The 21,421-nt window shown below is 49.6% G+C and overlaps 1 protein-coding gene across 5 annotated transcripts; it reads left to right on the forward strand.

The window, feature by feature from the left end:
* Nucleotides 1-8,601: 8,601 nt before the first annotated feature.
* Nucleotides 8,602-14,680, forward strand: LOC104912126 (galanin receptor type 3-like). 5 transcript variants are annotated; one of them, XM_085230941.1, is made up of 3 exons: nucleotides 8,602-9,051; nucleotides 9,154-10,805; nucleotides 12,410-14,680. In XM_085230941.1, the coding sequence occupies exons 2-3, from the start codon at nucleotides 10,789-10,791 to the stop codon at nucleotides 13,098-13,100; spliced, it is 708 nt and encodes a 235-aa protein (XP_085087067.1). In that variant the 5' UTR covers nucleotides 8,602-9,051; nucleotides 9,154-10,788; the 3' UTR covers nucleotides 13,101-14,680. The 5 variants fall into 5 exon arrangements, with proteins under 5 accessions (XP_085087067.1, XP_085087068.1, XP_019473661.1 ...); XM_085230942.1 differs by having other exon boundaries at nucleotides 9,225-10,936; XM_019618116.3 differs by having other exon boundaries at nucleotides 9,225-10,805.
* Nucleotides 14,681-21,421: the final 6,741 nt, after the last annotated feature.

Below are 21,421 nucleotides of genomic sequence, written 5' to 3' on the forward strand. Positions count from 1 at the left end.
AGTTTTGCAACGTCCTTTCAGTTCTTTGTATTTTCACTGCACTCAATGCAACAAAGCACACACAGCAAGCAGCTCCCTCAGTTGGCACACCTGCCCAAGTCAAGTTCTGCAAGAAGCAAAGCTGTGACCCAGCGGTGCTGCCCTGGAGCAGGGCTGGGGCTGAGCCCAGAGCCCAGAGCCCTCTGCCCCACGGCCCCACGTGTGCCGTGGAGGGTGCAGGTTTGCTGGGGGGCATTTGTTTCCCAGCAGCACAGCAGCTCTGGATGTGCTTCTCCCCCAGTTCACAAGGCAAAACTTTTTGGCAAGTGCAGACTGTAAATACTGCAAAGCAATAAAAGCTGGTCTCGGAGATGTTGTTCTGCTTCTTGAGAATCGAGTTAACATTCGGAGGCACAGCTCAATGGTGGGAACTGCTTTCCTCCATAGATGACTCCCTTATGTACAAAGAAAGCAGCAGTCCTGGGAAAAGAGATTTCCCCTTACAAAGGGTATTTCAGATTTCACCACCAGCTCCAGCTAAGCACGTCCACAGGTTATTTATAAATATATACAAACATGTACACACACTCATGATGCTGATCGAATTCCTGGAAAACCACATCCCACCTGGGACCTTGCTTTTATCAGGAAACTATTCCAGTGTTTACTCTCAAGTGAGCTTTTTATTCCATATTTCCTATTCATTTATTTCTATTATTTCCAGTTCTAACCTGAAGCATCACTTCCAGTAACTGTCCTCTCTTTATGCTGTTAATTACTGCAGACAGTTGCCTCATTCTCTCCCTTGCTCAGCCATTTCTAAGTCACATTGCAAACCTCTGGCTGCTGGCTTCAATGAGTTGTGCCCATACCAAGAGCATGGTGTGCTTTCAAATGTCTTCAGCTATTTAATTGCTTGTAAGATCATGCCTTCGTCCTTTGAGTCAACCCAGTGGCTGGTCTCATCTCTTACAGCATAGGCTGCACAATGAAGCAAAGCCACAGCACAAAAGATGAACCTTTTGCTCTTGACCCTCTTTAGCACCAAATCTTCTAAGTCCCATTTTGATAAAGCTGGGTGCTTCCTCCCCATCCATTTAATGAACTTGGGTGGTGCCAAGCTAGGAAAGGTGTCCTGCAGTGAACAAAAATTGCATGTCTGACATTTAAAGTCACTTGTGCGATGTGAGTGTGACAGCATCTCCAGGTGTGCGTGCCCCAGCTCTGGCAGCAGCACCAGAAATACAAAGATGCGTTTGTTTCTGTGGGTCTGAACATGGCTGAAGATGCAAAGACTTTGTTGAAAGAGGAAAACTCTCCTGTGGAGGGGACGAAAAATAGCATACCCTGCTTTGATCTGAAGTGCTTTTTGTCCAGCAGATACCTGTGGAGGTTTTACTCTTGCAAAACAGAAGTGTCCTGATGTTTTGATTTAAGACTGCAGGGAGTTTTTAGTTTCTGTTTTGAATTTGCAATACGTGGCACATGTGGACAGATACAAGTATGCTGGTGTAGTTTGGACTCACCTCTGTGGCTGCTCGTGCAGCAGAACCGGACCAGCTCTATGGGACCGGGCCAAAGAGGGACGCTGTGCTCTGGGATGAACACAGGGCTGCAGCCACTGCCAGCCTCTCCTCAAGATGTTCAGCTTCCCCAGCCAACTGTCCACACAATTGAGATTTATGGCTGACTTTCCCCCAAAGACCATCCAACATCACAAAAACTGCCCTTTTTTGGGCAATCTGAGCACTGCAAGATGAATCAGCCGTGGTTCTGTTTAACTTACATTCCGAGATCGAGGAGGATTGATATTAATGGCTATTTATTCAGACACTTGCACTTAATTGGGGTTACGAAGGAACTGAAAGGTCTGACACCTTCTCAGCTCTTGCTGGGCTCCCAGCACCTGTCTCCAACCACACAGACTGCTCCTGTCCCCTCAGCTGTGTCCCGGGTGCCATATTGAGCTCTACAAGAAGTTTTCATCCTTTTTTCCCCCTGGAGTTCCTTGGTCCAAGCAAATATCAAGAGGACTCCAATAGTGAGATGCAGAGCCTGCCTTCCCATACCAAGCATTTCACACATTGCAGTCCCCTCCTCCAGACAGGAGGAAAGCGAGTGGTAATTAAAGGCTGAGAACTCTCTGCTTCCCCTGGCAGCCCTCAGTGCCACCCCCACACCAGCGCTGCCCACACTGGGTTATGTTCACGGGCAGGCAGCACCTCTCCCTACCATCTGGGCTGGCAGAAAAAGCCATTTTCCTCTGCAAACCACTGATGTGGCCTTAAAAACCAAAAGCCTGGTAATTCCCTGATTTAACAGATAAGTTACTCCATCCCCCGGACTCTCTCCAGTTCTTGTATCAATTTTGATAGGCGGATGATCTGCTCAGAGACAACCCCAGAAACCCAACACCAACTTTCTCTGACCTCATGGCCTGAATTACCCTGAGCAGACAAAACCTACAATCACAAAAGCTACACAGCTGCCCCATCCCAATTGAAACCCTGCCGCACTGTTGGCACTCCCTGCTCTCCCCTCTGCTCCAGGCTGCTGCAGAGGGGTGACCCGGGGGAGGTCACAGTGAAACCCCCAACACCAAAATGACTTCTGTGGGTTTGGATTGTGAACTCAGATGAGATCTGCAGATAACCCAAGGGATCCATGCACCCAACAGAAACAGAGGTAAGGATGAGCAGAGGAGGAGGTGCAGAGCAAGAACTGCAGACCGAGTTTACCTTTTTCATCCCAACCACAGCTTCCCTAGCCATTTACCCCCTGAGCTCTGTCTTTGCCATGAAGGACACTAATTATTACTGTGAACTGGGATGCTCATGGGAATCGAAGCATTGAGTTCTCCCAAGGATGGGCTTGCCTCCAGAACTGAGAGCTGCAGGTCCTTTGTGGAGAAGCCCTGATTCTGGGGAGGAGGTGGGAAGGCTGCAGATGGCTGAGAGCACAGCAGGGAATTTCCTGGCTGCACAGCTCTACATCAGTGAAACATTATCTTAATTGATACAAGTTTCTCAGCCTTTCCAACACATTACATAGCTAGTACAGAGTAGTTCACATCTCAGTTAGCCCCAGCCGTGTGATGGACATCCCCCAGCACAGCTCTGTCCCCCATGGAAAAATCCCTTACCTGTATCCTTCCTTCCATGTATCTGAGTGCCTCCAGCTCCAGCACTCAGCTCTGCTGGATGAAGGTCTCTGCAGCCTTTTGGTCACTCCAGAAAGGCTTCAGATGAGGGGTTCCCCTCCTCCAACCCACAGCTGAGGCAGTCAGACACAGCTTGTCTTCCCATCCTGAATCACCTCCTCACTCTACAAGAGCAGACCATACCCACCTTTTCCCCATGAGGGGAAGTATATAACCCCATGATTGCTCAGAAGGAGCAGCCGTGCTCCATGTGGGAGCTGTGTTCAATGGCTGACGTGAAAAACAACACATTGGGGCTGCCTTTGAGAGGAAAGCACAGTGACACCTGACGTGGGGCAGATCCAGCCACAGATCCATCCATGACTGCGCTGCCTGTGCAGCCATTTGTCCACAGCTGGCTTTGGGATTTCTCCCCTCTCCATGCTCACGTGTGGCTGTGTGCTGCCAGGTTAAACCTGCCTGCTCATAATTACATCTCCAATATCAAAAATATTAAATAAGATCACAAAGAAATCTTGACAATGAGGGACAACGGCCAATTTTTCAACATTTAAACAATCTGAGCCTTAAATGGGCCTGAATATCTCCCTTAGGACAGTGAGGCTTCCCATGTATATTTCTTGGGTTTCCAGTGAGTTTGACACCAGTGCAATTACGCTGTTCTCTTGGTTAACTAAGTTCCTTTTGCCCATCTGTGTTGTCTCTGTAGGAAACAATTCACTAATGCCTGTCATCTGTCCAAATAAAACACATCTACTAAGATGGGAATTGCACGGAGGAGCACAGAATCATTTCCTCCTCTCATTCTTTCAGACAAGAACAATGCTGTAAATAGCCCTTCAGATCTTTTGTTAGAAGCATAATAAATGTTTATTTCTGACAACCAACTTTCCCCCGCGACGCCTGAGGACGAGCAAAGCGGATTTCTGGCGAGCAATGAGAGCAGTGCCAGGAATTCCTTTTGCTCCTTTTTCAGCTTCCCGCAGTAAAGCGGCTCTGTAGAGATCCCTGTAGGCACAGGGATCGGGATGGGGACAAATCCTGGCGGTGCTTCTGGTGGCTCAGGACTCCAGGTCAATCAATGTGCGTTTGGTTACAGAAATACATGAGATGCCTCTGTTGAATGGGACAGACGTGGCCTTCCCATCCTGGCAGGAGGGACGGGGTCACCAGATGTGTCCACGTGTTTATGGCCAGGAGGATTTCTTCCTTCTGATCCCATAGGATTGTCCTGTGCCCTTGCAGGCTGTCTGCCTTCTTTAGAGTGTTTTTTGAAAGGGAAATATTAATTCTTGCATAGGAAATCTTAGGGCACATTTTTAGATCTAATTCAATTAAAACTTGACAAGACCTGAGCAAATTTTCCATTTCCTGGAGCTGGAAACAGGAATGTCACTCTGCTGAGCTCACCTGCCTGCATCATGCCCAGATCCCAAGGGCTGCTTCCAGTGAAGAACTGAATTGGCAGTTCCAATAAATTGTCACTCCTACTCAATGATAATTTCCCATTCCAGATGATGAGACTCAACAAAACTCAATTTTCTCAAAAAAGAAAGGAAGAAAGAAAGGAAAACAATCCCCAAATGTCAGAAAGCAAAGCCAACCAACTAAAGAGAAAACAAACAGAAGAAAATCTCAACCTCAGACCATCACGGCCTTGGAAAACACCCAACGCCAAGTCGACAAACACAGTTGAAAATACTTTTTCTCCTACAGTAGCTTTGATGTGACCTCGCTTCTGCATCGAGGGAAAAATAGAAATTGGAGTCATACTCAGGAAAAGCATCACAAGTGTTTGTGGAGGAACCGTTTCCCAAAGGAAATCTGGAGGAGCAGCAGTGTGTCCTGCAGGCACTCCGGGGGAGCAGAGACACTTTTTGGGAAATCAGTGCTGATCCTTCGCCAGAACTGCAGTCACTTCATAGAGCGGGAGGGAGAAGAGCTGTGTGCTGCACACAGACATATGTAGAGAGAGATCCGGTGCAGCACGTAAGCACAGCAAATGCTGTTTTTTTCACGTTCGGAAGAAACAAGTTAAATGCAAAACACCACCAAACATGGCTGGAAATAGAGCTGCTTTGCCTCGCAGGGGAAAGGACCCGGAGGCTGTGGGCACAGACAAAGCCGTTCCTTTCAGTGCACTATGAGGGGTGCCAGGATGCCTGAGATGAAGCAGGGATTGCACAGACCCACTGCTCCCAGCGGTATGGCTAAATCCCAGTTCACATCTCCCTGAAAGCGTTGGGTGAATGGAAGTTCTGTGGCCATTCCTGCTTCCGAGAGGCACTCACACTGCCCTGGTTTGCTGCTAGAAGCAATGACAACATGGGAGGGACAGAGGGTGTTGCTCCGGAGCCGAGCACCATTCCTCCTGAGACTGCAGAAGCGAGCTCAGCCTCTCTGTTGCTGCACATCTGGGGGATGTGGATGTGGTTTGGCTGTCTTTGTCACATGCTTCACACTGAGTGAGGAACTCAGGTGTAAGGAACGAAGGGTTTTTGACACCAGCTGGACAACCCTTGGTGTTCTGCAGAAAGCGAACCCAACAGCCTGCAGAACAATGAGCTCTCAGTGCCTCCCCTGATTCAGAACCATCTGAGATGAAACTGAAAGTTTCACAAGACTTTTCATTGAGTTGTTTATGAAATGCAGAAGATAAGAGGAAAGTAGAACTTGGTGTATCTTGGCCTGACGTTGAGACTCCCTTATTCAGGCAGAGCACACGGGATAACTTCTTGCAGATGGCTGTGGCTTTGGCTCTCGTTTTCCTGGAAAATCTGGTAAAAATGCACCATGGATTCTTCCTGGTTGTTTCATGCATCCCTTCCCAGAGAACAAAGCCAAAACCCTTCACACATTTTATGATACAAGTTAGACTGGATGACTGAATCTGCAAATCCTTCAGTGTGTGAGTACAAAATACCACCAAGAAAGTTAGAAGTAAGGAGAGAACACAGAATAAACGATAACTGAGGTAAGTGAAGGCAAGTAACAAGGGGATGCTTATCAGAAAGCCATCTGCAGGATGAATTGTAGAATGGCCTGGGTTGCAAAGGCACACAATGCTCATCAGTTCCAACCCCCTGCTGTGTGCAGGTCACCAACCAGCAGCCCAGGCTGCCCAGAGCCACATCCAGCCTGGCCTTGGATGCCTCCAGGGATGGGGCATCCACAGCCTTCTTGGGCAACCTGTTCCAGTGTGTCAGCACCCACAAGGAGATCTTCCAGAGTGGGCCTTGGAGGAGGGAGAAAACTCATTACAAGGAGAGGTTAAAATCGAATTGAGACAAAGCACTGGACAAATAACTGCAGCAAATAACTCTGCTCTGCTTCTCTGGGCCCCACATGGCAGTGAGAGCGTGCAGAAAACCACATGATGAATGGGAAGAAATGGGTGTGAGTGCTGGGGAGGGGTTTGCACAGAGCAGAGCCCAGGGCTGTGATCCCAGCACTGCAGGGCTGCTGCATCTTCACCTGGAAAAGTCATCAGCTGAGAACGTGCAGCTTCAAGCAGAGGATTCCCAAAGCTGCAGGGATGAAGGGGAATCTCCCTGCTGCTTGTGCTCTGGGGGGAGGCATTTCCCAACACTCTGCTCTTGTTTCAGAATTAGAAATGCTGGTTAGGCAGAAAGGAAGGAAGCAAGCAAGCCAAAACCAAGTGAGATTTGCATTAACCTTCATGCATCTCAGTTCTTCCTCCACTTCTGTGCTTCACCACCGTTTTTGTCCATTTGACCTCCTATCTTGATCCATTCAATTCCTTAGACAGAAGAGACGAGGCCATAAATCTTTTCACCGTTCCCCCATAGAGAAACCTGTCCTATCAGCTGTGCAAAAAGGAGCCAAGAATTCATTTGAGCCACTTACTGCAAAAATGGAGAACGGAGGCAAGAGAGCAGAGAAAACAACTATTCCTTATCCTCCATGTTATCCTTTACCCAGGCACAGACATAAAGCATTCCTGCTGCTCCTCAGGGTGGGGAGGGGGTGAGCATCCCATAGGGGGCAAGGAAGATGGATGGAGAATGTGGTGTTGGCAAGACCTGAGGAAGGGTTAACCACCAAAGAACAGAAATTCGGACTCGTTTCATAGAATGGAGCTGCAGAGTTATTGAAAACAAAAACTGCTTTCCGGCAGCTTCCTCAAATTCTTCAAGAATGTTGGGAAAAAGCCTCAGCAACACTCGAGCAATGCAGGTGTTATCATTCCACTGGATTGCCTCAAAAATGAACTCTGCATGGTATGAAGGGGAAGAAACCAGGAATGGGATTATTTGGGATGGGCAGAACCCCGGGGGGGGGCATCACAAAGCAGGGGAGAGGGTCAGCAGTGAGAGAGGGGAAGGAGCAGGAGCAGAACAGCGCTGGAAATGCTTTAGTTCGAAAAGCCAAGAGGAGCACTTTGGGCAGAGGAATTGACGTTTTCTTACCTACTGTTGAATTCTAATGAAATCTAATCGTATTCCAGACTCCAAGGGAAAACAAAAGAAAGAAAGGAGAAGAACAGCGTTAACCAGTGTACAGAGCTGGCCAGGCACTCAAACAAGGGTTCAGCACAAAACAAACAGGATATGGAAAAGCACTGGAAATCGTGTCGTGCTGGCACACAGGTCGGTGTGAGGCGGCTTCTTGGGGCTTCTTTGGGGTGCAGGAGGTGACACTGACTGGATCCAGGGGGTGGGGAGTGAGCGGGGCTGCAGGCTGGGGGAGGAACCTTGGCGCTGGGAGGAGCGGAGGGATTTGCTTTATCTTTCCAACAACGGGCAGAGGTTATGAACAGGGAGGGTGCTGGGGAAGCGTGTGACTCACCCGCTGGATTCGTGGTCTCACAGCTGAAAATTCTGTTCTGTCATCCTGACAAGCAAAATGCTCAAATGAAATGGGAACGGTCGCTGCGAAGAGTAACAACCCCTGCAGCACAAATGAACACGTTCTTATCAAAACCAAACACAAAACCAAATAGAATTCAAAGCACAAAACACAAAACCGGGCTCGCAGGGCACAAAGCAGCACAGCCTTCATCAGCACCTTTAATTCCCCGTTTTGATGTAGGAGCTCTGAGCGTGAGCCTGGTGTTTGGGATGGGTTGGGAGCAATGCTGTGTGCTCATAGGATCATTCCAGTTGGAAAAGCCCTCTCAGACCCCCAGCCCACCCCACTGCACCCATCCCCACATCTCTCAGTGCCACATCCCTGCTGTTCCAGAGCACCTCCAGGTGCCCCCCTCCCTGGGCAGGCTGTGTTGGTGCATCACCTTCTCTGTTGGAGAAGGAATTGTTGCTAATATCCACTTCTCTAGTGGGATTTGCTATTATCTGTGATGTCTGAGGGACACCTCTCCCCTCCACACCGAGCCCCGCGACAGGGCTCACCCACATCAATACCCCCTTCTCAACCCGTGTCACCCCCAGAGAACAACAGGTGGAGGCCGATGTCAGCATCACCGCATCACACCCAGGTAACCCCAGCAACACCGACACAAACACACATCAGGGCGGCCCGGTGGGGCTGGCTGCTGTGCTGCTCCAGCTACATTGCAGCGCTCACAAGAATCTCATATTCACAGCCAGCGTGTGAGAGCTCACACATTGTGAGCCCACGCTCCCCCGTAATCCGCTCCAGCTGTGGCTGTGTTTGAGGAAGTGTCTGGGACTCCTCTGCCACACGGGGCATCAGTTTTTCCAGACGGCTGAAAGTGCTGAGGCAGTTCATACTGCCGTGATTCAGGCGACGTCTCTTGTGAAATCACCCTGGGATGGTGCCTGGCAAAGCAAACCCCACTCTGACGTGGTGTGAGCACGGCGTTATCTATAAAAGCCAGGGAGTGAGCCAAGGGAACGGCACACTGCTGCGGAGCACACACAGCACACGGTGATGGGGAAAGCCAGCACCGGCTGCTTTGTTCAGCAAATGTAAGTATTTTGGCTTTTAAATGGAGTGGAAGCTCACACAGCCCATGGCAGTCAGGGCGGTCGGTGGTGCTTTGGGTGTTCTCCTCCTCTGTGTGTTCTCAGGCACGATTCCAAGAGGAATTTTGGAACAAGTCTCTGCCTGAAAGCAGTGGATATTTTTACTTACCTCGCAGGTTACAGCGACATAACAAGGACAGAAAGAGGACTGTGGAAGTCACTGTTCACTGGAATTTGTGAAGCACCCCAGGAGGACGACTCTGGTACAGATGAAAAACCAGCGCGGATGGAAACGTGCCATGGGCTGAGGCTTAGTCTGAAACAGCGCGAACAGAACCTGCCCAAATGGCACTGCCCCCAGGCAGCACTGGGTGATGTGGGACAAAACCATGAGGAGCTGTTGGAGAGCCCTGAGCTCACAGTTGGCAGAGTTTGGGCCGCACTGTGTCAGGAGCATCGCCTGGCTCTGCTCCATTTACTGGAGCAGTGCATCCTAGCAGCACTTGGAGGTCTCCCAGCCCCAGCTGATTTCTGCCCAGTTCTTCAGTTAGAAGGAGAAGCATTCCCACCAGCCAGCTGCTGAGAGATAAACATCCCAATGCCCAAGGCAAGGGAGGAAACAGAACCTTGTTCTGCTGCATTCTGGGTGGGAGCTGAAAGCACCAAATCACAGCACGTAAGGAGTAGACAGAGACAACCACAGTGGCCCCATCTCCCAGGGCAGGAGGGATACCTCGGGCACATCTCAAATGGACAGTGGGAAGGCATCATCCTTTGGGAAACTGCAACTCCTTTCCAGAGCCCACTGCGACCTTATGTGGAATGCAGCGTTATGTAAAGCTTTCAGGAAGAGATGATGTGAAAAACACCCTGAGTTCCTGACCATCTGGTCTGGCTGCTTCTGAGCACAGCCCCCGGCTGCACCGGCTGCTCAGCATCCCTGGGCAGCACCCATCATTGGGAGGGGCCGTGGCTCATCACCAGATCCCAGGGTGAAGGATAGAACCCAGTGCCCAGGAGCTCAGTGTTGAAATGCTTCACGTGGGCGTGATGAAGATCTGCTGTAAATCCACTCAGTGGGGTCACTTTCCTTCAAACTTGCATGGAAAAAAAAAAAAAAAAATTGAGGAAATTCCTGAATGGACAGACAGATCGAAGCAGCCTGGCTTTATGACAAGCCTTCCTTCTGGTTCAGTTTATTTTCCAGTTAATGTTTATCTCCATATTCTCCAGAGGAGATGTAAAACCCCAGGTCAAGGAGCTGCACACTTCCCTCGCTCATTGAACCGCCCAAACCAGTTCTGATTTGTTTGCTGCCTTCCTTCTGGGAACCACAGCCTTGAATTCAGCTGAAGTCCTCTGGCCAAACACATTGATCTCCTGCATGCAGCAGCCAGGTTACAGGGACTTTTCATCATGCAAGAATTTATGGTCAAAAAAGCATCCTTAACGTACCTGATGATCTTAGAGGTCTTTCCCAACCTGAATGATTCCAGCAGCCAGCCCAACAAGGAGGAACTTCCTTGAGTAACAGAACAAAGCAGAGCTGAGCTACACGTGGCACAGTTTGGTTTTCCTCCACCAGCAGCCAGAAGGACAAGCTTTCACACTGCAGGTTGGGAGGGTTTGTTCCAACAGCAGATCCTCATTCCTGCAATGCTTTTTGTCCAAGCAAATGGTCAAACCAACGCTCAGTGACCAACCCTCCTCTTCACCTCTACTTCCATCAGCAGTGAGGCGATGCCACATCTTGGCAGGTTAGTGGACTGTAAAGGACTGAGCTGGCAAAGACCCTTGTGTTAATGGAGAGAGCACTGAACTACAGAGAAATGTTGCTTTTGACAGAAAACAGATTTTTTTTTCTAGTTAATCACCGTGGAAAATGAGGGTAAGATGAACCAATCCCAATTCAGCTGCAGTACAGCTGAGTTTTTCCTACCTCTTCAGCAAAGGATTCCCCCAAGTTGGCTCAGGTACATAAAAGAAAAGGCGCCCATGGATCTTGGATGAGTCAACCTGGATGAGTAATTGAGCCTCAACAAGCAACAGGAATCCCATCCTTACAAATGCTGGCTCGTGTAGGGCCTTTCTCAGGAATTACACAGAATTATCACTTTGGCATTGTCTCACGAAAACAAAAATCAGGCAGGAACCACAGCAGCCACCCAGGACTGTTGGGTAACTACAGGAAAAGCCTTGCATGCAGTACAAGCCCCAAGGTGCTCCTGCCAGGGGGAGCAACAATGCCATTTCCTTCATCTGTGATCTTAATTGACATCAGGGCAGTTTAACAAATGAGCATCTCTTCTAATCCAGGCTGTGCAACGCCGACTCCTTCCGCTCTGAATCATGTTTTAGCTTTCTTTCATCTTCTTCAATCTACATCAAACACTGCCAGCAGTCGATACCTTTCTCAGACTGCTGGCCTCACAAATGGTTACAGCATTCTTGCTCGTGTTACAGCAGACTTCATAAGCTAACTCAATAAGTGTGAGCTCTGTTCCTTATTCTGCAGATCCTCCTCTGATACATCATTCCTACAATTTCTGATAATTAGCCTCTCATTTTTCCATCCCCCTTAGGCATGACTTAATTGTAGCTCTTCCTAGTCTGCATTGCCTAGCTTACTCCTTTGTATGATACCTCATAACACAATATTGAGAGTCTTAAGAAAATCCAAGATGAATATATCTTGAATTTTATATAGATACGTAAATAGACTTGCCGACTGCTTTCTCCCCCAGGGTCCATCACCCTGCTAGAGAAGGGAGCTTGGCCAACTCAATATACTTCACCTGTGAGAAATCCCCATTGTGTTTCCTTACCTCCACTCCATCACCCAGATGACACGTTTGGTTTATTCAGCAGTTTGCTGGGAAGGGGCCCCTCTTGCTCCTCCCTCAGAACAAGGCCTGCTTTTCTTCTCCAAGTTTTCTGGAGTTTTTCCCATTTGTCCTTAAGGACTTCTTGGTGATAATCATGAATATCTCTGAAATTGCTTCATCCAGTTTCGAAGGCAATGGATTCTTCACTGCTAAACTGTTGGCTCACTATGGCAAGCTAGAAACAAAAACTTGCATAATGGAAGTAGCACTATTCTGACCTTGGTTTCCCAGTATTTGCCCAGAGTCATTACAGTTCCCTGCATTAATTACGAGAAAATGCTAGGATCCCCTGGGTTTGTAGGCCATTTCTTTCATAATTGATGCACTTTGAGGATTTCACATACCGAATGACTGCAATTCTGGGTAAGAAGCAATGCCACAGCAGTGCTGCAGTGAGTCTGTGCAAGCACACAACATTTGTCTGGAACGTATCCCACCAGTCTTACATGTAACCACCTTCTTTATATGCATTCCAGGTGCTCTTCCCTAGCTGGCATTTCCAGGGAGAGAGACCACATGAAGGATTTCAGAAGATACCTGGTGCTTAAGTACATCCAGTACCTCGTCCTGTCATCTTCCAACGCCATCAGCACCCTGCTGGGTGTGCTGGGCAGCGGGTACGTGATGCTCATCCTGCACTCCTCCAGAGTTTCCTCCAAATCCACTGCAGTTTTCATCTCCAGCCTAGCAAGAGCAGACCTCCTCATTTTTGTGAGTGCTGTTGCTGAGCTGTTCCTGTGGACCTCCAGCGTTGCTGTCCCACGCACAGCATTCACACCAGCACTGCTGCAGAACCTCCTGGTGGCCAACACGCACATCAGTGCGCTGCTGCTCAGCTGTGTGGCCATGGAGGCATACCTCATCACCTTCTTCCCCATGGAGTCCCGCAGCCTGCGGACGGTGAGAAATGCCAGGCTGACCTCCAAAGCTATCTGGCTGCTGGTTGCTGCTGAATGCACCCTGCTGCAGGTTGATGATGTCCTGACCAGCAGCACTTCTCCATCCTGCGGCCTCACTGCCTGGTTGCTCCCCCTCTCCAGTGGGGCTGCAGCCCTCCTCAGAGCCCTCAGCTACCTCTTGGGCATCCTTCTAAGGATCGTCAATGTCTACATCTACTACAAAATATTCTTCAGCGTGTCCAACAGATCTTCAGTGAGAACAAAGTAGCGGGCATGGCCAAAGGGAGCAGCACGTCAATACCAGGCAGAAGACCCTCCAACACAAACGGTTTGAAAACCTTCCAACAACCAGGAAGCCAGGGCTCGTGTTTTGGAGCACAAATCTGTCCTGCTTCCTGATGCTATTAGCTTGGTGATGAGGATCGTGGGGGCCTGAGGAGACCTGGAACCCATAGGTTGTCCTGTGGAGTAACACAGTCCCACAGTGGGTGTTCTCAGTCTGGAGTCTGTTTGCTCTGCAGGCAAAACAAATGACATCTCGTGAAGGACGGTGAGAAGTGAAGCAATCAAAATATATTTATATAAAAAATGATGCTTAGAGGCTTACTCAGGGATGCGTTGAGCCAAGAACTGTATAATTGTATATTAAAACCATTATCCTGCAATCTCTAACTCAGGTGAAGCATGGGGCTCAGCAGTGGGATCAGGAGACAAGGGGAGTCTGAGAGATGAAACTACCTTGGTGTGTTCTGCAATCTGTGTTCATTCACAGTCCTTGCTACCCCCCCAGATCTCTGCTTCTCCATCAGAAAGCAAGCAGAGGTGATGTCAATGGCATGGTTGGCTCTAAGCAATGAAAGCACCAAGCTCTTACCTCAGCTGCTACAATCCTTTACAACAATCCAATCCTTTGGCTGCAGTGATAGACTTAAAAAAAAAAAAAAAAGCAATGATACAGTTATTATAAAAAGAAAATCACAGAGGCATCAGCCTAAGTGCCATTACAACAAATACCAGTGGTGTCAGAGGCACTGCATGCAGGAATGAGGACAACACGGGGCCAGAAGCACAGAGGGCTCACGGCGAAGCAGGGCAGCACCAAACCACATTGCTTACTGAGCTTTGCTGCAATGCCATCAGTTAGGACGTTGCCTAACAAAGCCGATTCCTTCTGCAGGGAGGAGTTAATAACTTGCTGTCCTGTGGTGTGCCCTAGTTGTGAAAGCTTAAAGAGAAATGAAACCTGAAGTGCTTAATCAATAAAACTTTGTTAAAGCACACAGGTTGTTAGAAACGTGCGTTCTTTCTGAGGATCCTTTACTGCTGTGCTTTCAGCAGCTCCTCCCTCAGCCCATGCCCCATTGCAAGCAGATCAGAGCCTTGCTACAAAAGGCCCACAGAACTTTAAGTCTCAAACCCTCCACCTGGCAGCAGCATTATGAGCCTGATTTTTGTGACAGCTGTTTTGCCCTCAGACCAACCATCTTTTCCTTAAGAAACCAATGAAAGCAGCTACTGAGCACAACTGGGCTCAGACAGCACCCAAAAGCAGGCAGCCTATAGCAAAACGCAGCAAGAATTTACTTACAGCTGGAAGCTGGGCTCTTAAGACCAAACTGTGTGTGCACTTTTTTTTGCTCTTGCCCAGGAGGACACAGAGCTGTAGCAGCACTACTCCCGCAGCAGCTGTGGAGCAGCACAGATTTCCTCCCAGGAAACCACACTGCCTGCTTTGCTTTCCCACCAGGTCGGTTCTGTGGCTCTCGGAGTCTGCGAGCTTCATTTCTTGCTTTATCTTCAAGGCTTTAAACCTGGATATAACGATTAATAAAATGATTGCCATGGGTTCATCTTCTGGGTGTCTACCCAGTGTCTGACAAACTCGGTGCCAGTCGTGGCAGCATTTCAATGAAACCCAAAAGGCTGCGGCAACAAAAAACAAGGAAGCAGCACAAGAGGATGTTGTTGTCTTCTGGAGATGGAGACTTCATAATTGTGCTGAGACGCCAGCAAGTCCACGCTGCTCAAAGGCTGCCCTGGGCATCCACTGCTGTCTGCTGTGGCAGGGACAGGTTGGCACCTGGTAGCCTTAGAAAACAGAGCTAAGTGGAAATACGTGCGGGTGCTGGCAGCAGTGGGGTCCTTGGCTCAGGGCACTTAGTGCTCCTGAACACAGTGAGAGTCAGGGCTGCCCATCACTGGCATCCCTTGCTGCATTTCAGACCCTCTGCTGGACGCACACTGCTCAGTATTCCAGTGTTCTCATAGATTTTGTTACACCACCATTTTGTAATGGGAAATTTGGACAGCAACCTCCTTCCGGGGGCAGGATGCTTCCCATGCCTCTTCTCGTGCTTCTTCCTTTTGCATGTGAGGCACTTGGCTGTGAGCTTAGCCCTATGCCTCACACAGTGCACCTCCCCTGGCACAGCACAGCCTGCTTGTCCCCCATCCAAAGAATTGTCATTCTGACATTCAGAAACACCAAGGATACACATGCTTTGGAAAAGCAAAACATTGAACAAGATCCTCCTCCAAAGGGCGTGCAAAGGGAGCTGAGGATCTCAGCACAGTTCTCCCTCCCGAGTTACTCATTCCCATAATGTGAGCGAGCCAGTGACTGTAAGCATGGATGTTAGCTGATGCTAATGCTGCTGCTCTTCCCTACAGAATCAAAGGGCTCAGTGCTGGTTACTGTCAAACTCCAGCATGACTAAGCGTGATCTGTACCCCAGAATATCACCTTGGGTACTCCTCCAGGGAGTCTTTTAGTTGCTGAGCAGTTACTCCTGGACACTTGTCTGAAAATAAGCATAAAGCCAGGTTATCTCTGCCAGAGCCAAAGCGATGCCGCCCTGCTGCCCGCTCTCGTGCACTTTAGCAAGCAATGAACTCTGTGATTTTTCCTGCCGGAGACCTGAGGATATACACACAAGTCATCCCATGGCTCCAAAATTTCCTTGCGCTATTTGCTAATGACACATTTCCCTGAAAGGCAAATTAATCTCTCAAAGAGGCTCCAACAAATGAAATATAAACCAAAGTAAAATGTAAAATATAAACCAAGGTAAAAGGGACCATCATCCATCCTTCTGCAGAAGTAACCACAGCCCCATAAGAGCGGCTGCTGCCGGCGCTCTGATTGCTATGGCTCTGCCCTGATGGGTTTGCAGGGAGAGCCACCATCACAGCCCCGTGGGGGTTTTCTCTTCTGTGCTGAAGTCAGAGAATTGATCACCTCTCATTTCAGAGCCTGCAGGACACCGTTGGGAGCAGAGCATTCACCTCCTCCCTCTGTCACGAGTTGAAGAACAGAGGTCCTGTGTTAGACCATAAACTCACTGTGGGAAAAGGGCTAAAAAATTCAGCATGATTTTTATTAGGGAACATTTAGACCACGTTTGACTTCTTGCTAGGCAAACGGAGACACTGAGAAAAATCACATATGTGCATCTCCTGCCCTACATTCGCACAGCAGAGGGTAAATCCACACTGCAGCAGCCCCCATCTCCTCCACCGCTCATCACCTCCTCGAGCACAGAGGAAACAAACCTTACACAGGATGATAGAACTGATAATATAAAACATTTCCTTTCCCCTGTCAGCAGAGAGCCCCCAGGGGGCTCAGCAATCCCAGGCCTCACATAGGGTCAGCACGTGGGTTCAGCACAATTTGGCAGCTTGGGGAGAGGAGCCCCTTTTCCTGTTATGGAAGGCTGTTTTCCTGCACTCCTCCAGATACTGGGCTGAAGCAGAGGGGGATGCTCCACAGGAAAGCTCTGTCCCTGGGGCAACACCTTAAGCATCAGAGCAAATCAGCGGGAACTGCATTTGGGAATCCCCAGGCAGCTCTCTGGTTGATGACAGCTGCTGCACTGCCTCCGTTTGCATCCTGACATGAGATTTCAAAACCATTGCAGGAAAGGGGATTTCTCCAAGCTTTGCCAATATATGTGGGATTTTTCGGTTTGTTTTTCTTTTGTGTTTGAAGGGTGAACTCCCTTCGTGGTGTGGGCTGATGAGCTGCTCCTTCACAGGGCTGTGGCCATGAGGTCAGGCTGCTCTTTGCACCAGCTCTGTGTTTGTCAAGAGCTCAGGGCTATTTCTGCAGTGAAATCAGACAGCACTCACAGCCTTGCGTTCATTGGCACTGCAGTCACCACAGAATGGTTTGATTTGGAAAGGACCTTTAAAGGCCTTCTGGTCCCTTACAACGAACAGGGACCCTCCCCCTCCCCAGCTCCATCAGGTGCTCACAGCCCTTCCAGTCTGAGCTCAGGTGCCTCCAGGGATGGGGCACCACCACCTGCATAGGACAAACCACAGCATGCGTCCCTGCCTCGCTGCCCTATGGAAGGGTGGTAGGGACAAAGGGCAGAACACAGCCCAGCACCAGGCTGGCAGCTGCAGGCAGGCACTGACACGGCCACCAGAACTTCCATTTGCATTTGGTGTGCTTTGGCACCAAATACTCAAAGCCAGCACCTTGGCACCCAGCCTAGAATCCTCCCACAGCTCTAAAAAGAATTAGCATTGCAGCGCTTTTAAAGGTTTTCCAAGCTCTCGTTTTTTTGAGCACCTGCCAAGCAGCAAAACACACATCAGCCCCACTGTAGGGTAAGGTTGTGAAATCCCTGGGGAGCCCATCACTGGCTGCTGCTGAAGTCGTGAGGCCTGGAGCCAGCAGTAGATAAGCAATTCCAGCATACAGCTCCAAGAGAGCAAAGGAGGATCCAGCAGGGCAGGGGGCACAGCTGCACTGAGGAGCATGGGGACAGCAGCTGACAGATGTGGGCAATTTGGGGCTCTAAGTGCAGGCTGAGTGGGAGCTGCATTGCTGTGATCACACTGTGCAAGCAGCAAGTCAGAATGAAAGGAAATTTGGAATAGATATAGAATGATGCACAAAGAGGGAGATTTCCAGGTCGTGGGAAAGGCTGAAACAGTGCTGCTAAAATGCACTGCCACAGATAAGGAGTGTATATTCCTCACTTTGTAGTTACAGCAGCAGCTCAGCCTCTCTCATGCCTTCATCCTTGCAAAGAAAGTTTGCTGGCAGTCTGAGGAGCCATTTCTGAGAAGGAATCAGACAAGGAAGTGCTGTACCACACAGAGGTCATCTGTCAGAGATCTGATTTCTCAAGCACTGATGACACAAGTGAAAGACTTGAATTTAGACCTCGCATGACCCACAGCATCGGATCAAACCCAAAGCCTTTTGCTCCCTCCAGTAAATCATGTTGCCAGGAAACACTGAGTTATCTTGGCACATTTTGACACTAGTGCTTAAAAACATCTAGAAAATGACCACTTATTTTCCTTGTAATAGATGTTGGCTCAATTTTCTTTAATTCACAGCATTCTTCCCAGATCACATTAAAAATAGCCCTGAAGGTATTAGCAGCGAGAGCCCACCGTGCCTACCTCCACCTGTCCTGGGCTCTGCATCTCCTCAAGTGCTGCTTCTCTCAGCCACACGTGGTGCCCTCTGATAGGAAAACAAAGCTTGGGGCAGAGGGGAGAACACAGCCCTGCTGTGCACCCACAGCTTGGAGCTGTGCATGCTGCAGCTCTGCCAAACAAACCCCACCAGGGCTGAGTGCCCACCTCCGTGCCCCGTGGAGGTACTGCTGAGATCATCCATGGCACTGCTGCAAAGCCAAGGCAGCAGAACGGATCTGTCCCACTTGTTTTGTACCAAGTAAATGCTGGCACTCATGAAACACGTAATTAAATCTAACATTATGATTCTTCTTTAAACTTTTGGTCCAAACAGGGGTATAATGCTATAACGTAATGGAAGCACAGCAATGATCGCAGAGTAACAAAAGTCCAAGGCTACAGTGAGTGAGGGTATGTTCAATATGGGCCCAAAAACAAAGAAGGAAAAAAAAAAAAAAAAAAAAAAAAAGGCTACTTACCCTTAGAAGGCCTCAGGTATGCAGGGATCTCCAGCAAAATATCCTCATTGCCACTGCCAACCCTTAAATGAGGGCTGGGAAGGGGTGGATCCTTCACTGCATGCACCTGAGCTCCCCTGGGCTGGTCCTGCCTTCCCACCAGCTGCTCCATCACTGCTTCAGGCCCTGACTTAGCATTTCTGCTTCTTGGATTTGCATTCTGACTTTTACTTCCAATTCCCTGATAAGAAAAGCAGAAGCAGGAAAGCACTGCATCCATTTGGGTTGCACGCTGACCAGTCCTGGCCGTGCCCAAAGCACTCTGCTGCTGCTCCAGGGCTTTGCGGAGCTCTGAGAACCCACAGCTGTCACATCCCACACACTGAGGGTTTCTCTGCAATGCCAGGATGAACTGCCTGCCCCGTGCTCAGCTGGGGGGTACCTGGTCTGCCTGGTGATACGAAATCACTGGGACAAGTGAGCGTGGCACAGCAGTGGGGATGTGTGTGCCCTCCAACCCCATCTAAATGCCAAACCCTGCAAGCAGCAAAGCACTGCTACTCATTGCATTTAAACCCAACAGCACCACGGCTAGAACCACACAGGGAACAGAGGAGGGGCACAGCAGCACTGAAAGCTTCTAGAGAAGCAAGGGTTTTTTTAGTAAAGCCATGAAAAATGTGTTTTTTGGAAGAGCTGCATTACATACATCTCCATAACGCAGCAATGTTTGGTGAGGGCACTGCAAAAGCAGAAGGGGTTCAGTTTGTACCCTGCGAAGGGCTCCTAAATGCGACAGGTGGTTCTTTCTGGATGCTCCTGAGGGGCAGCAGGAAGGCTCTGCAGAGCTATTGCTTGGCAGTAGCTGTGCCTGACAGCAGCACCCAGGCACTGAGGGCATCACTATGGGGGATGGCGGGGTGACACAGCCCCCAGGTGTCACTGCTCGTTGGCTGGGGGCTGCCTGCAAACCTCCCGAGGGAGGGGAGGTTGGGATGAGCCATCTAATGAGTGGCTTAGAGCTTGGAAAGTGTGAATACGCCTGGAAATGAAGAACAGAAGTTGCAACCTTAAAAAAAAAGTTTGCAGCTGCCGACAGCTCTGAGCGAACACAGCCGGGGACAGAGTGCCCTCTGCTGCGCATCGTGGGGCTCAGCTCGGTGCCCTGGGAAACAGCTTCAGTGGGGAGAAAAGAAGGAAAGCCTCTCTTTGCCTGTGTCCCAGACTAATACCTCCTTGTTACGTGGGTCGCTCCCAAAGCAATGCCTCCTGCTTACCTCCGTGGAAGCTGCTCATACAGAGAGCTTTATGACACTTTTTTTATAGGCAGAGGATATCCTTGGCTATAAAACACTGACTTCCAACACAGTCGCTGCTATCAGCTCTGCATTTTCACCAGCAATGAGCAAAAGCTTGCATGGCGTGCACGTACAGATCTGCACCAGCAGAGGTGGCCACTGTCCCATGGCTGCTGTGGTGGTGTCATTGCTAGGGAGACGATGCCCACATCGCCCACCTTTCATTGGCCCCAGCAGATGGAATTCTGAATGCACCAAACCCGGGCCGCGCAGTGGGAGTGGTTGGACAGTCCAGCCAGGACAGGCAAGACTCTTCATGAATTGTGACCTTAATCACTTTGATGCAGGATTAGCAGCTGCAGTAGAGGCTGCATGGTATTTAGGCGAGGAAGGACAGCCAGCCATCACACTTGCCCCCACTCTATTTTTCAGACCCTCTTTCCCCAGGCATTTCTCAGTCAGACAGCCGGAATCTCTGCTTAATGCCTTGCTGCACTTTTTCCTTCCCTGACCGTGAAGCCAACGCCAGGGACCCTCCGCTGGGCAATGCTGTTTCCTCAGCCCATGGTGCCCCCCGACGGCTGGCATCTGCCACAGCCACACACCCAGGATTTACAGCACCCAACACCGGAGATGTGATGGACTGCACAGCTCAATCCTTATTTTATTTCCTCTCCTAAAATCAGGCCGGACAGACACCCAGACCAGAAGCATCTGTTTCTCTTTTCGATGTCAGCAGCGCCAATAAGAAGCATCTGCAATGTTTTGATTTCACACACACGTTGTTTTTGGCTTTCCCTCGAGGATGGAGCTCAGTGCAGCTGTGACCCAGCGCCACGCACAAAGCGCCCTGTTTGCAGGGCCGTGGGGAAATGCCTGCATTGCAGGAGGCACAATTCACCCCGTGCAGCTCCTGCAGGATGAGGGCTGGCTGCTGCACCCCTCTGCCATCCATTGCACCCAGCTGGGATGCACCACACACAGCAGTAAGCTCACACTCACTGCCACAGTGGGGAGCCAGCATCCTTCATAAGAGCTGCCTGCCTGCCTGCCGGTCCTGCAGCTTCTTTTTCTTTTCTTTCCTTCTTGAAGGAGAGGAAGAGGAATATACGACAGCTTTGGCAGGGCAGTGGGGCTGGCTCACCTTCTTTTCCCAAAGAACATTGTCAATGAGATGAGCTGTGGCCCTGAGAATGCAGAAAACATGCATTTTTCTTGTAAACACAGCAGCACAGTGGTTAGCTGGAATTCACCCCAGAGCAGAGAGCAAGCCTCGGGTTCAGAGGTCATGCTATAAGCAGATACTTCAGTACAGTTTACATTTTCAGACCTACAAACATGCAGCAACAAATCAGATTTTCCTGTGTCTACTGAAGCAAAGCACAGACACG

The sequence above is a fragment of the Meleagris gallopavo genome, chromosome 9, assembly GCF_905368555.1.
Source record: "Meleagris gallopavo chromosome 9, MGAL_WU_HG_1.1, whole genome shotgun sequence".
Lineage (NCBI taxonomy): Eukaryota > Metazoa > Chordata > Aves > Galliformes > Phasianidae > Meleagris > Meleagris gallopavo.

Excerpts from the sequence above, each read along its gene's own strand:
- LOC104912126 (XM_010715084.4), top strand. The coding sequence starts at position 9,014 with ATGGGGAAAGCCAGCACCGGCTGCTTTGTTCAGCAAAT. Across the intron at positions 9,052-12,409 it reads GGCTGCTTTGTTCAGCAAAT|GTGCTCTTCCCTAGCTGGCA; the intron begins GTAAGTATTTTG and ends TATGCATTCCAG.